This window comes from Gordionus sp. m RMFG-2023, chromosome 1 (genome assembly GCF_954871325.1).
Source record: "Gordionus sp. m RMFG-2023 chromosome 1, tfGorSpeb1-WG-v2, whole genome shotgun sequence".
NCBI lineage: Eukaryota > Metazoa > Nematomorpha > Gordioida > Chordodea > Parachordodidae > Gordionus > Gordionus sp. m RMFG-2023.
In genome coordinates, this window is record NC_088775.1 from 4606557 (window position 1) to 4623093 (window position 16537).

Genomic DNA, 16537 nt, shown 5'->3' on the forward strand with positions numbered 1-16537 from the left:
CTTGCCCTTTTAATATTTCGAATCATACAAGGTGATAAACTGAATCATCAGGATTTTTATTATAAATATTCATATTGTTTGGCTTAAACATCTAAACATAAGTTAATTTTTTAAAGAATAGCTAAAAATTTACATTATGATATTAAATAAAAAAGTAAAATATAACTTAGAAATCCAGAATATTAGGCATCCTCTCCAATATTTTTCTTAAATAATAAATGTAAAGTTCTCTCAATTTTAAAGTTGTGATCCTGAATCTTAAAAATAGAGGTATTTCTTTTTTTTTAATATAAAGTAAATGTTTAATCTTCAGATTCTCAATAATATATATATTATAAAAAATATGTTATATTATTAAAGAAATACAATATGAATTTAATATTTTAATCAGTTGTGCTAATTGGATCATATTGATTTAATAGATATATCTTAGGATAAATTATGTATTGCAAATAAAAAATTATTTTTCCTTATATTATATTATCCAGTTTATTTTATCAATAAAAAAAATATAGATTAAATAAATTAAAACATTTCTAAGACTTCAGATAAATTTAGCTTAATCTTACCTTTTTATTTTTTGAAGAATTTTATAACTTAAAATTATGAGATTATTAATCTTATGATGAAAATCAATAATTGTTTATTATAAATTAATAAATAGAAATAATATTCATGAATTACAAAAAGGATTTATAGATATTATTTATATTTAAATATATATAGTTACAATATATATCTTTTGGTCAGCTTCTGACGAATGTTGGTATTTTCATTTTTATTTTGTTTATCTGCAAAATGATAAAATCTTATGTTTATGTAACGTTCAACTATTAATCTAATTAATTTTTGATAATGGCTAGATGTTTCTTCTTGATCTAGCATGTGATCAACCAGATTATCAAAAATATTTGTTTCTATCAGTTTTGAAATCACAAAAGATACTATTCGTTTAAATATACAAGGCCTTTTAATTTGATTATTATGTTCAAATGTACGGAAACCACTTTCAGCATATTGGCATAATCTAGATACATCTCTGGAAGGAATTATTAATCCCTGATTGTTTTTAACTTTAATTAAATTATAGCTCTCTTGATCTTTACAATTTTTAACAATCATTGCAGAAATACATATATAACACTTTACCTTATTTTTGGATATAAGTTTATGTTTGCGATGTTATCAACGAATGGCGATAATTTTTGGATATCTGGAACATCTATAAAAGAAAAATCTATAGCTTGTATATTGTCATCATCATTATCATTATCTTGATAATCTCTACAAAAAAGATTTGTATTATCGAGTGGAATACAATTACCTGTGCATAAGGCTCCCATCTTTGCTATCATAACGCCTCTTATAGCTGATCGTAATTGATAGGCAGAAGGGTTATTATTAAAACTTCCTCTGCTTCGTAAACAGCTAAAGAGCTCTAGATGATCTTGAGATGTTTTGTAGGTTAAAAGATATCTAAAATATGAAAAGCAATAAATATACAAAATATATATAATGCTAAATAAAATACTTGAGTTTGGAGTTAGGTCCTAATAATAATTCCCTCCCAATTCCCAAAATGCTTTTCATTGACAAGATTAAGCCTATAATGTAGACTTTTTTTTTGATCTATAAACGTATTTTCCACTTTCAAACCTTAAGGATTTTAAAGTTGTAATGCTCATCTCAAAAAAAATTTCATAATAAGAAAGTGAATTTGTAGTTAGTGGTTTTTTAAACCCTTTAGCAACTATGTTCCGTGTATTTAATAAGTCAAACATTCTATAAAAATATTATTTAAAATATTAATATATTTTAATATTGATTCTTAATAAAGTCAACTGTGCTCTCACAATTTTCAAACCCATCAATCTTTAGCTCTTTGCCAAAAGAATACCTTTTGCCACTGAGCTACTAAAAATTTGTACAGCAAGTTTAACCTTTAAAAAAATATATAAGTATTGTAGTATTTTTAATTGTACTTTCATTTTTTGTTTGTGATAGTCAATATGAGATTTATTAATTTTATTAGCAGCACGAAGTCCTTCTTTATCTTGTAAATTGTGAAGATTAGCTATATATTTCCAATTTATTATCTATTAATTTATAAAAATATATATTTTAATAGTAATTTAATTACTGATCCATTATTATAAATTAAAATTTTTTTATCACTGAGAAGATTTCTCAACAACTTAAAAAGAATACGTCCAACATAATGTAAACTTTTTCATCAAAATTTAATGCATGAGTAAAATAGGGCATGCATAGATCAGGATCTATAGATGCACCAAGTAGTTGGTACATTTTTATATTAGCCGCCAAACCATCACATACTATAACTTTACAGGAAGTGCCTGTATCGGTTTTCTCGATGCTTCTTTTGATAGAATTAAAAGATTTCAATCTGATTCGAAAGTAAAATTATTCACCACATTAAGCCTTGATGAAATGTCCATTCGTCATATTGTACAATGGGACAAAAAGGAGTACCATGGACATGTTGATTTGGGCAATGAAATCAAACCATCTGATTCTCTTCCTAAAGCCAAACAGGCTCTTTTTCTTATGGCAACATGTCTTAATGGAACATGGAAAATTCCCATAGAATACTTCTTAGTATCAAATACTACTGGAGATTTGCTTGCTAATATAGTCACTAATGCTCTTCATTTATTACATGATACAGGCACTTCCTGTAAAGTTATAGTATGTGATGGTTTGGCGGCTAATATAAAAATGTACCAACTACTTGGTGCATCTATAGATCCTGATCTATGCATACCCTATTTTACTCATGCATTAAATTTTGATGAAAAAGTCTACATTATGTTGGACGTATTCCTTTTAAGTTGTTGAGAAATCTTCTCAGTGATAAAAAAATTTTAATTTATAATAATGGATCAGTAATTAAATTACTATTAAAATATATATTTTTATAAATTAATAGATAATAAATTGGAAATATATAGCTAATCTTCACAATTTACAAGATATAGAAGGACTTCGTGCTGCTAATAAAATTAATAAATCTCATATTGACTATCACAAACAAAAATTGAAAATACAATTAAAAATACTACAATACTTATATTTTTTTATAAGGTTAAATTGCTGTACAAGTTTTTAGTAGCTCAGTGGCAAAAGGTATTCTTTTGGAACAAGAGCTAAAGATTGATGGGTTTGAAAATTGTGAGAGCACAGTTGACTTTATTAAAATGATTGATCAGTATTAAAATATATTAATATTTTTATAGAATGTTTGACTTTTTAAATACACGGAACATAGTTGCTAAAGGGTTTAAAAAACCACTAACTACAAATTCACTTTCTTATTATGAAAATTTTTTTGAGATGAGCATTACAACTTTAAAATCCTTAAGGTTTGAAAGTGGAAAATACATTTATAGATCAAAAAAAAAGTCTACATTATAGGCTTAATCTTGTCAATGAAAAGCATTTTGGGAATTGGGAGGGAATTATTATTAGGACCTAACCCCAAACTCAAGTATTTTATTTAGCATTATATATATTTTGTATATTTATTGCTTTTCATATTTTAGATATTTTTAAACCTACAAAACATCTCAAGATCATCTAGAGCTCTTCTTTAGCTGTTTACAAAGCAGAGGAGGTTTTAATAATAACCCTTCTGCCTATCAATTACGATCAGCTATAAGAGGCGTTATGATAGCAAAGATGGGAGCCTTATGCACAGGTAATTGTATTCCACTCGATAATACAAATCTTTTTTGTGGAGATTATCAAGATAATGATAATGATGACAATATACAAGCTATAGATTTTTCTTTTATAGATGTTCCAGATATCCAAAAATTATCGCCATTTGTTGATAACATCGCAAACGTAATCTTATATCCAAAAATAAGGTAAAGTGTTATATATGTATTTCTGCAATGATTGTTAAAAATTGTAAAGATCAAGAGAGCTATAATTTAATTAAAGTTAAAAACAAACAGGGATTAATAATTCCTTCCAGAGATGTATCTAGATTATGCCAATATGCTGAAAGTGGTTTCCGTACATTTGAACATAATAATCAAATTAAAAGGCCTTGTATATTTAAACGAATAGTATCTTTTGTGATTTCAAAACTGATAGAAACAAATATTTTTGATAATCTGGTTGATCACATGCTAGATCAAGAAGAAACATCTAGCCATTATCAAAAATTAATTAGATTAATAGTTGAACGTTACATAAACATAAGATTTTATCATTTTGCAGATAAACAAAATAAAAATACCAACATTCGTCAGAAGCTGACCAAAACCATTCTATTTAAAGGACAATAAATATATCTATATAATCTTTTTTAATTTAAATGATATTAGATATATATTGTAACTATATATATTTAAATATAAATAATATCTATATATATTTAAATATAAATAATATCTATAAATCCTATTTGTAATTCATGAATATTATTTCTATTTATTAATTTATAATAAACAATTATTGATTTTCATCATAAGATTAATAATCTCATAATTTTAAGTTATAAAATTCTTCAAAAAATAAAAAGGTAAGATTAAGCTAAATTTATCTGAAGTCTTAGAAATGTTTTAATTTATTTAATCTATATTTTTTTTATTGATAAAATAAACTGGATAATATAATATAAGGAAAAATAATTTTTTATTTGCCATAATTTATCCTAAGATATATCTATTAAATCAATATGATCCAATTAGCACAACTGATTAAAATATTAAATTCATATTGTATTTCTTTAATAATGTAACATATTTTTTATAATATATATATTATTGAGAATCTGAAGATTAAACATTTACTTTATAATAAAAAAAGGAAATACCTGTATTTTTAAGATTCAGGATCACAACTTTAAAATTGAGAGAACTTTACATTTATTATTTAAGAAAAATATTGGAGAGGATGCCTAATATTCTGGATTTCTAAGTTATATTTTACTTTTTTATTAATATCATAATGTAAATTTTTAGCTATTCTTTAAAAAATTAACTTATGTTTAGATGTTTAAGCCAAACAATATGAATATTTATAATAAAAATCCTGATGATTCAGTTTATCACCTTGTATGATTCGAAATATTAAAAGGGCAAGTAAAGTCTCATATTAAGATAAACATAAATTTAAGCAATGATTTATATATATCTACCTTATTAGATATTTTAAGAATAGAATAGAAACGAAAAACAATTATATTGTGTCTTAAGAAAAACAAATGATAAGTAAGGGAACTTTATTAGATACTTTATATTCTATGTATAAAAAAATGTTTAAAATATAAATTTTAATAATTTAGTCATATAATTCTAAATTATTTGAATTTGGTCTGCTAAATATATATCTTCTTGGGAGAATAGCCTTGGAATATTTGTGGGATAGGATCCTTGATGGTACCATTAATGCAGATGGATGTAGATTTAAATTCTTTGTTAAGTATCATAGGAAAAATTTCAGATATAGTAATAAATTAGGCTCTCGTTTAAAATTTTAATAATGATTTCTATTACCAAAATGTCGGCTCCAGCTGATTTACTTTTAAAGGCGCTTAAAAATGCATTAATGAATGAATCGTCAGTCTAGGTATATTATATGTCATTGATTTAGAGAGTATATAAAGATGCACATTCTATTATCAATCAGAAGGGTCATATATCCTACCCTTACCAAATATAATTTTTATATATAAATTAATTTAATATTAAATACATTTATTAAATATTTAAATTATATTATTTACTTTATTAAATTATATATATTATCAATTATATATTTAAATTTCTAATAATTTGTTATATCAATTAATTTAATATTAATTATATAAATTATCAAACCTGCCTCATTTGTAATTACCGATTGAAATTTATTGGAGGCCATGTTTTAATTTAATATTAATATTTTAAATTCTCTCGCTTCAATGTATATGTCATTGTTTTTTATATATAAAATTATTTACAAAATGAACTGATATAACAAAAACGAAAAAATACTTTTAGTTCGAAGGTTGTATTAAACGAATTTAAGCTTAGATTATTTTCCAAGATCTTAATAAATAATGTGCCAATTGTCACCTATAAGACTGTTATTAATATATGCAACTATTAAATATAAATATATTTTCAATCCATGCTATACCTATCAATAATCTTTTTCAATAAAAACTTGCCAATTTAATGTACACATTTTTTTAAGAATGATGAATAGGAAATATGTATCTATTGGCCTTGTATTTCTGATTCAAGCGTGTTACACTTATTTTTTATTTTTATCAAGATACATTAGTCATTGTATTTTTTATGCCGAGATCATGTAAAATAATAAAATAAAAAATTTCCTTAAATATTATAATATTACTTTTTATTTATAAAAAATTTGGTTAACTAACAGGTGTTTACAATCATTTATCCATAAAATTGGAATAGTATTGAAAATATTTGAAATATAATGAGTTTTCAATGGACATTGGTCGCCGGGTTTTTATATATTGAGATTGCTCTCGTGACTCTTTTTTTGATGCCATGGATAAAACCTAGAAGGTAACATTCCTTATTCTAAATTATATATCTGTTAAATAATTCAATTTATAGATGCAAAGGTGTGTATAATTTTTTATTAGAAACATGTTACCTAAAAAAAATACTATATTTAGCATATCATTTTTATGATTATATTCCTCATTTTGAAATTATATCTTTTGTGATTAATTTTTAACTTAGTGAAGTGAAGCAAATTTAATTTTTTTTATCCAGCCCTCAGCCATAGATTACCATTATTTACTAATAAGGAATTTATATCCTTAGCAGTATACTCTACCTTTGATAGAAATCTAACATATACTATACAAAATTTTTCAATTATGTTTAGTCTTTACTTAGGCATATCATAAACTATAAGTGTAATAGCCAATTTTTAGAGTCAAACAACGCGAGCTCATTTTTTTCTATAAAATATTATATTTATCTTAAAAATTACGTTTGAATTCACATTTGTTTGCCAAAAAATAATATAAATTTTGCTTCTCTGTATAATTTTTTTTCCAAAGTAGATTAAAATTTTTAAAATCATAATTACTAGTGGGTAATATCTTTATCAGTCTATTATACTATACTTTTTAATTTAATTAATTATTATTTGTACCTGCTCCCAAATTTCTTCAGATTATTACTTAATATTTTATTTTTATATAATTATTTTTAGATGGCAAAAGATATTCAAATCGCGATTGTTGAAAGCTTTGAACTTACATTCCCAATTATATTTTAGTGGATTTATTATCATCTTAATCCTCCTTTTTTCAGGTTCACTTAATCAATATTAATAATACATTGTGTTCCTCTACACATGCTTAATTATCAGTTAATTTTTGCTAGGTAAATGATTTTTTAATATTAAATTATGATATCCAGCACTGTTCTGCCGAATATTAAAAGGGCTCGCTAAAAATAATTAGCTAATTTTAATTTCCTTTATTACTTTTTGTTCATAAATATACACTTTATAGCTCAGTTTCCTTTGTAAATTTTAATATATTTAATAATAATATTAATATTTCACATATTTTTTTAGAAAAAAATATTCATATATTTATTTTCAAAGCTATCAATAATCATTACATATGCATTTAATTGCTTCACTTTTAATTTTAAGTGAAACCTATTTTAAAATTCAATTTTTTATTAAAATTCATATACAAATATGATAAAATATTATTATTTAAAAATTAACTTTATAATATAGAGAATATAATATATATTTTTTTTAAAAAAATGTTTTTTTTCTTCTTTTTATAAAAATATACATTTGTATCAATCTTCTTTTTTTTTTAATTTGTAAGCTCTCTGTATGTGGGGAATACTTTAAATATTAATCTCGCAATGTAAAGCTTATTTTAAAAATAAACGTCAATATTTAACTACTAAACAAATATTCTGCCAACATATGTCAAACAAAATAAATTGTTGACGCCTTTCAACAACAAAATTATTTTTATAAAGGGCTTAATCATGCTCATTTTAGCTCAACTCAGATGTTATACTATAATTAGGGATCGGAACAAAGGCGTTTCCGTGTTCCGTTCCCTTTCTAGCCCATATAAATAGTATCACTTTTCGATACCCTTCCAAGGCGTTTTTTTCCACGCCCCTCCCCTGCTCATAATAAATAAAATCGACCAAATTTTCTTTTATATAAAGACGCTGTTAGAGAATCCTATAAATACCAAACCACTGTGGGCATCGATCCAACTATCGCTGGCGTGGGGTCGGAAAATCAGCTGAGAATGAAGCTATTTCGAGCTCAACGAAATTTCTACATCTCCGGGTTCGCCCTTTTTCTTTGGCTGTAAGTTTTTTTTAGACAATTATTTTATAAATTATCTATTAATATCACAAAATTTTATAGTATAAATCACGACGTGCTAGTAATTTTTTTTAAGATTTTGACAGATATTTTAGTTTAAAAGGGCCTGGGGTATGTTGATTCCTCGAAATTTGTAAGAGGAAGCTCAGCCTCTTCGATTATTTGATCTAGTGCCGGAGGTTCTGTTTCCGGTTTCAAACTTTGACTAGTTTTTTTAACAGAGGATATTCTTCCAAAATAAAATTCTTCTTACCAATTTGTTACATACATAAAATTAATAATTTTAGACACTATATTTAGTGTTCCGTAATGGGATAAAAAAATCTCCCCTGAACCTAAAACGTAGGCAACGGATGGTTTACCATAGATTATTCAAAAAAATATTTACATTAGAACTTCTAATGACTCAATATTGATGAATAACCAAGAGCCCTTCCCGTAAAATACATGGGAACCTGAACCAAAACCGGGTTTGAAATTTTCTAGTATCCGGTTTGGAAATTTGAGGGACCAAAATCGGGTTTAACCACTCAAACCCGGGGTATTTTGGGTGTTTAAAAATCTCGCTCCTAATGTTCGAGCTGACCAAATTCTCGCAAGTTCAAGAAAATAATTTCCGAATCAAAATTTGGTTCAGAACCCTTGCTTTCTGCTCCAAGTTCCACACTATAGAATGCCAATTTGATTGATCTTATTATATTTTAGTAAAATTAGTTGGTCAAACCTTTTATATGCTTCAATTTAGTAATAATGTACAACATTTTAACATTGTACAGTATCATGCTAAACTTAAAAGTATAGTATATATATAACCCTGAAACGAAATATTTGTTATTCGAAATTCGATTCATATTTTACGAATACGGATAACACAATTATTCGGTTCGAAATTTCGAATCGAATATGAATAATGAGGGAAAATATTCGTCGAATAGTAAACCTTTTTTATTCGATTCGAATTATTTGTATTATTCAAAATTATTCGAAATTATTTGTTTATATAAATATTTCATAATTTTTCATATTTTATTTTTTGCGTTAATATTCGTAAATCGTAAGTAAATAATTAAAAAAAAGAAGAAGTAATTAAATTTTCCTAGTGGATATCATTTCGTTTTACTTTATTTTATTTCCTATTTTTTATATATATATATAAAGGGAAACGCCCCAACAAAGTAAATTAAAAAAAATATAATTATTTTTAATTTTGATGATCAGATTTAAAAAATTCCAGCTAAATAAAGAATTCCCAATAATGCCTTGAATTCTGTTACATCAACTTCTTCAGTAGAACTTTCATATAGGTCAGTATAGTTTTTGTTTGGTATGATAAATAATCTCTTCAACCATTTTAGCATTTTCTGGAGTGCTTCTCATATTCTTTTACTCCTGGCGGATGAATAACTAAAATTTTGTTGACGAGTTCTTTTTCTTTGATTAGGGAAATCCTTTTTCCCATTTAGCTAACCCTTTTTTTAAGCTAATTTTAAAGAGAAATATACTATGATACCGAAATAATATTTTCTTCATCATCTAATTCTGATTGTGTATCATGATTCACTCTACAAAAAAACGAATCGTATCGTATATTAATCATATTCGGATTTTCGGATCGAATAATTGCGCTATTCGTATTCATATAAATAATATAATCATTATTCGATTCGATTCGATTCGAAAATTTTTCTGAAGCTTATAAAAAAAATAAATTATTTTTTTGCAAGAAAAAATTACAAATGTATTTGCATCTGTATTATTAATAATGTGATTGAACTGTAATTAATAAAATAATTATCAGTATCATTGGAATAAGTATAATATTATTTTATTATGTATTTAATTTAACCTGAACGTGATAATTAAGCACCAAGCCCCATAATGTTATATACGAACACACTGAAAATGATAAAATATGAATGATGTTGATTTTAGTATTGGATAAAAATAAAACAGGATGGAAAGAAATTTACAAACTAGACATGTTTTTCGAATAAATATTTAAAATTTATTTTTAAAAATATAAAAAATAATCAATTACTGTCTTTCAAAATTATTATTTATATAATAAAAACGTTAAAATGCTAAAAAGTAATTGTGCCGGAGAAATTAAAAAATTGCGGTAGATTTTTGCGGGAGATTTCCAATTGCGGTAGTTTTGCTGGAGTGAGATGTTTGCGTGTAAACTAAAAAATTTCGGGAGTCTCCCGTTGATGGGGGGAGACATGGCAACCCTGATTATGAATCGGTTACGCGTTATCAAATTGAAATTGATGACAATGACTAGTCAGAACAAGATGTGTATGCTCAATCTACTGCAAACCATAATAATCCCTTCTGGTCCAAGAAATACTTAACAACCAGCATTAGAATTTGATAAAATATCAGGTCCAATATCATCCTTTAAAACGAACCCATTGTGTCCATCAGATATATATATATATAATTTATTAATGATTCTCTAATAAATACAATTACATTCAATACAAATTTGTATGCCCAACAAAAAAAATAGATATCAACCAACTACTCCCACAGAAAGAGAAAAAATAGACCATTTAAAGTCTTTATATGAAATTTCGCTAAGGTGGCGAAAATAGTGGCTTGCCAATATTTCTTTGGCTGTTAGATGAGGCTATTATCAATTCATTCATAATCTACGATATTCTTACAGACAATGAACTCTCCTCATCGAAAGAAATTCCGAAGACAAATAATTGCTAGCCAATTGGCACACAAAAATATCGATAGGGATGATAATATTCAGAATGATAATAACTATATATCAATGCAAAAAAATAAATAATAATCCTTATATCCTTCTAGAAATAAGGCTAAAAAAAACTCAGCTATCAACCTCTGACAGGAACCTCCCGGTGGTCGTGCAAATCATGCAACGTTCCACTATGTTTAAATAAAAAATAGAAACTGTTTCGATAGGTTGTCAATGTTATGAATTTGTAACCACCATTGAGCGCCGCCATTTTACTAAATATCGTGTTGCATCATATTAATTTTATGAGGGAACTTAAAGTGTTAAAGTAGGTAGGATAGGTGTCACCACAGATATGTTCGGTAAAATCGAAAAAGGGTCTTGTATAATATTTATTAAAGTCGTCAAATTATCCTGGTAAAAAAAAATAAATAAAGTGTTGTTAAACGGCTCATTAACTCGATATTTTAGCCAAAGAAATATTGCCGAAGGTTCCAGATTTCGCTAATAGATGTCTAGATCTTTGTGCCATCTATGATAAAAATCTCCAGGCTTGAGTAATATTTTTCTGGATAAAATATTGAGTTAGCTGTTTTTAAAAATCGGCTAAAAATCGAGCCATTTAACAAGACTACTCAGTTGTCTTTCAGATACCATCATACATCCGAATCACAACTTCGTCAATTCCCTTCGACCATTATATAAGGGCTATTCCATCTTATGGATGTGTCTAACTTGGGGATAGTAAGAGAGAGAGCACGCACACACATCTCATAATATTTGTCTTTATAAAAGAATTGCGATTAGCCCTTAAATGATTGTTCTTAATGTTAACAAGCATCTGCTTTCTTGAGTATTTCTTGTATACTACTAATCTAAAGTGCATAATCAACTTTACAGCGCCCTACCGATGAATCATTTTTAGGGGTTGACCTGCCACTTTACATTGTACCAATTTACTGATTCACATTCTGGTGAAAATGTATATTTGGGAGTTTTCTACTAAAATTATAATATCTATATTAGTAACATAGAAATTACTTGTGATGATGTAAGTTTAAATTCAACTTTCAAAAAAAAAAAATTCTTTGTTATAAAACACCCAACTTGTAAAATTTTACATGCGCGATGTTTTGCGCACACCTACTCAATTTAAGTGGTACAAGAAATACTATAGGAAAGTAGACATTGTCAAAATTAAGAAAAATCGTTATGGCTATTTCATAATTCTTCTGTAAAGACAAATATTATGAAGAATGTATGGTATACATTACGTTCCCCGATGAAATATCTAAAAATTAAAATTAGACACCTCCATAATATGGAATAGCTCTTATATAATGCTCGAAAGTGCTAGAGCCATTGACGAAGTTGTGACTCGGATATATGATGATATATCTGATATTAGAAGAAGGACTACTGAGTGATTACCCAGTATGATTGAACGGCTTTAATAAATTATTTTTTATTAAACCGAACATATTTGTGGTGACACGTATCCTACTCTAAATCTTGCCATCCCCTTTTTATGTTTCTTTAATGAAACATTTAAATTCACATGACCGCGATTTCATAAACAGTATTATCGGCAGTGCTAATGACAAAAATAGGGAATTATTATAACCTAACAAATATTGAAACCATAATATCAACCATATTTAGATCCTAGACTAAGAGTTATTTTATGATCAGTTACCTGCTTCAAAAGTAAAATATATATTATCGATACAACAACAATTAAACCGATAGTATAATTTTATAGAATTTTTAAACAAAATATCACCTCATCTCATAAATATATGAGATTGAAACATATCTTAATGAATTAAGAATCACTTCTAATAAGAGTCAGCTAGAATGGTGGGGATTGCATGGGGATCGTTTTCCCGGGTCGCCGAGAATGGCAGCTGATATATTGTCCATTCAGGGATCTTCGGCTTTATGTGAGCGGTTATTCTCAATAGGGACAAATATGATAATGAAGAATAGAATTATCTTAGAAGGAAGAAACCATTAGAAAGACTTTATGCTTGAAAAACTGGTTATCGTCAAATTCGATTCTACCATAATTATATATTTTTTTAATGTATTATATTAATGATGTTTTTAAAATGAGATCATTGTACCTTTTTAGAAAATTTGAATAAAATTTGAATATTAGATTGAAGAAATAATTTAGGTATCAATATTAAGCAATTTCTAATTCTAAAAATCGGGTCTTTTTGGCCAATTAGTTATGAATAATAGAATTATTCGAATCAAATACGAATAATAGAATTATTCGATTCGTTGTAAACTCATGTATATATTAATTTAATTATGCCTTATATTTTTTTTTAAGTTCTAAATGGCTATGCGATAAGTTTAAAACGATTGCCCTTTCAAGGGGTGGAATTCTGTTATATAGCAATTATTTTTTGACAATATATATATGATATAATTTATAATGTCGTGCACAGGGTTTTGAGGCGCCTGATAACACTCATCACTTATCAAGCATACCTGGAAGCCACTACAGAATCTTCGATGAAGCAGGCTCTAAGTGCCACGCAAGCGGCTAACAAGCTCATATCCGAGAGACCTAATAGAAGGAAAATGGTTTTTTTTTTAATTAAAAGAATTTATTTTATTTTGTAGATATACCATTTTTTTTATAAAAAATTATAATTTCAAAAGGGTCCTCGATGTTATGTCGGAATCCTTTTAAATTTTTTTGTTTTGTTTTTACATCATTCAGTCAATACATACAAGCCAATAAAAATCGAATAGAAATAATTCGCAATCAGATGTTTTTTGAAGTATCATTCGGTCAAATGATTAGTCTCCATTTTTTGCATTTCTCGCCATTATTTAACAAAAATATTATTTGTTTTTTTAAAACATGTACCTTTTTTTTTATTTATCAAAAAAAATTATTTGAATTCTTATATCTTTATCGTTCAGGATAAATTCTCAACTTGATTTCGATCAAGGTCAGATTAGAAACTCTACTCTATACTTTTTTTACGATGATTATTATATATATCACAAATTCTCCAATTTTCAAGGATGCCATATCTAAATTGAAATTCTAATTTCCTTTAACTCCTCCCCCTTCTATCCTCCGCCAATCATGGTCCAGGATTTCTAAAATCCTTTTTTACCCTATCTTGATTGATCATTATCTTTTTATTCTCTAAATTTTTCGTATGGTATAATTTAAAAAAAAATTAGATGGGAGGTGACGACGATAGCGGAGAGGAGGAATTGGACGACGCGGAAGCCGAAATGATGAGAATCAAGGATGAGCTAGATAATACTAAAAGAGGTTTTTTTTAAAAAAATAAAATAAATTCAAAATATATCAATTTAACCATTTTTCAACCTGTAAAAGAAATCATTTTTAAAAAACCAGTTTCCTTAACTCCTCGAGGTTTTTCAAAATATTTTTGAGAATACGAAATTTTTCAGGATTTGATTTTTAAAAGTTACTCAATATCCTTTGGCAAAAACTTCTTTTTTTTTTACAAAAAAATTTTGCTTTAAACTTGATTACAAATTTGTCAACTTATCATTTTTAAAAATAAAAACAACTTAACTTCGTGGAAAGCGAATGATATTTTTTAAATGTTTAAAAGGTAAAGATGTTATATAATATATTTTTTGCAAAAAATTTTACAATATTTATAAAATTAGTAAATAAACCCACTCTATTTTTGTCATAAAATGCAGGAAAAAATAATGAAGTTAGTTAACATGATAGAGAGAGGGTGTATGGGATGGCGGGTGTAGGAGGAAATGGAGGCAGAGTTGTCGAGCTCGAATTCAAGTTCAGGAATTTAAAATTGTTTGGTTGGACATTTTGAGACCACGGGTGAAACACAGATCGATTTGTGGGCAACCCATCGAACCTATGGCATTATGAACCCGGGGCTGGTTCGGTCATCTTTTAGAAAATCGGTTTCGATTAAGTCCCCGTTATCAAAATAACCGCTAATAGGGTTTAGAATTTCTGAACCCGAATTCGGGTTCACAACCCTGAATGGAGGAATACGATGGTAAATTGGGAAAGGTTGAGGGAGGAAGAAAGATAGTCAGAGGATCCTTATAAAAAAAATACATATTTCTAAAGGGGAATTGCTAGATTTTAGCATTCTAATTGGTTGTTGGGAGAAACCATTCAAATAAAATCACCTGATTTATCCGAATTCCTATTTCGGTTTTATGCCCAAATCGCTAATTTTTCAGTTTCTCCTTTTTTTTAATCGTTAGAAACCTCGAAACATCCGGTTTAAGTTGGCCGAATATCTTCCCAATAACCCCCCCCCCCGATGGAGTTCCATTTGGCCGCCTTCTTAAGGTTGGCACTACGATCTAGAAAAATTTGCTGAAATTATATTAAGGAAAGACTATACACTGAAGTTAATTTACCACGCGCCATTACATAATAGTTTATTAAAGATCGTTTTATCACCATCGTATATATTATTTCTTGCAGAACTCGAGATAACATCTGGCGACTTGGAAGTCATGAAAAAGCAAGCCCAATCGGTCAACACCGAATACGATAGATTACTGACGGAACACGCTCAATTACAAGTTAATTTACATAGTATTTATACTACGTGTACCTTTTTTTCTAAGTTTTTTTGAGATTTATAATTTTATAATTAGAGGGGTGAGCGGCCAAGACCCTATCCGGGTTCGGTGGGTATTTGATATTCGAACGGATATCAGTCGATGTCGGTTCTGTTTAATTGACATCAACTCGGATTGGTCTCTAGAAAGTTGTATCGGTTTGTACATCGGGATTAATTTGTATTTTATGCGTGATATTTATTTTAAAAAAATAAATAAATTTAGAAAAAAATTGAAAGAAAGGATTCTGGCAACAAGAAGAGTAATTAAAGTTTTCGCATAACAAAAACTCTTATCATTCTTATATTCATTTCGCAATTGAATATTTTACATTAATAGCATTAATTTTCTTCATTATTATAATATTTAAAAAAAATATATATATTACGTGTCAGATAATTATTTATTATTTTTTTGAAATTAGCTTAAAATATTGTGATTTTGTATTTTTAATGGGTATCATATAATTTTGCTGTCCATAATTATTTTAAAAGATTATTAGTTGTATTATATATTATATTTTTAAATATTAAACCAATTAATATAATTGTAAAACGAAATAAATCTTATTAAATAAAATGTACAAAAATTAATGTGAAGAATAGCTCAAACCACCTGAAAGAATTTTTTTTTAATTGGATGAAATAGTGAGTTAGAATTACAGGTTAGCGAGATATAGGTTAGGGAGCATTTAATAAAATTTCATCATATTTTAAAAAATAACCTGTTAAATCTGCAGGTTACGTTATTATAAATAGACTAATAATCTAATAGAAATTTAAATAAATCAACGGTCTTAAAGGCAATTTCATTGGACCTAGATCAGAAATAGTC

The 16537-nt window shown here is 26.9% G+C and overlaps 1 protein-coding gene across 1 annotated transcript; it reads left to right on the forward strand.

Annotated features, from left to right (window-relative positions):
- Positions 1 to 6413: 6413 nt before the first annotated feature.
- LOC135922880 (B-cell receptor-associated protein 31-like) lies at positions 6414 to 16165 on the forward strand. The gene is made up of 7 exons (XM_065457386.1): positions 6414 to 6554; positions 7216 to 7316; positions 8211 to 8358; positions 13546 to 13684; positions 14300 to 14393; positions 15564 to 15664; positions 15929 to 16165. Exons 1-7 carry the CDS (start codon positions 6463 to 6465, stop codon positions 15971 to 15973), a joined length of 720 nt encoding a protein of 239 aa, XP_065313458.1. The 5' UTR covers positions 6414 to 6462; the 3' UTR covers positions 15974 to 16165.
- Positions 16166 to 16537: the final 372 nt, after the last annotated feature.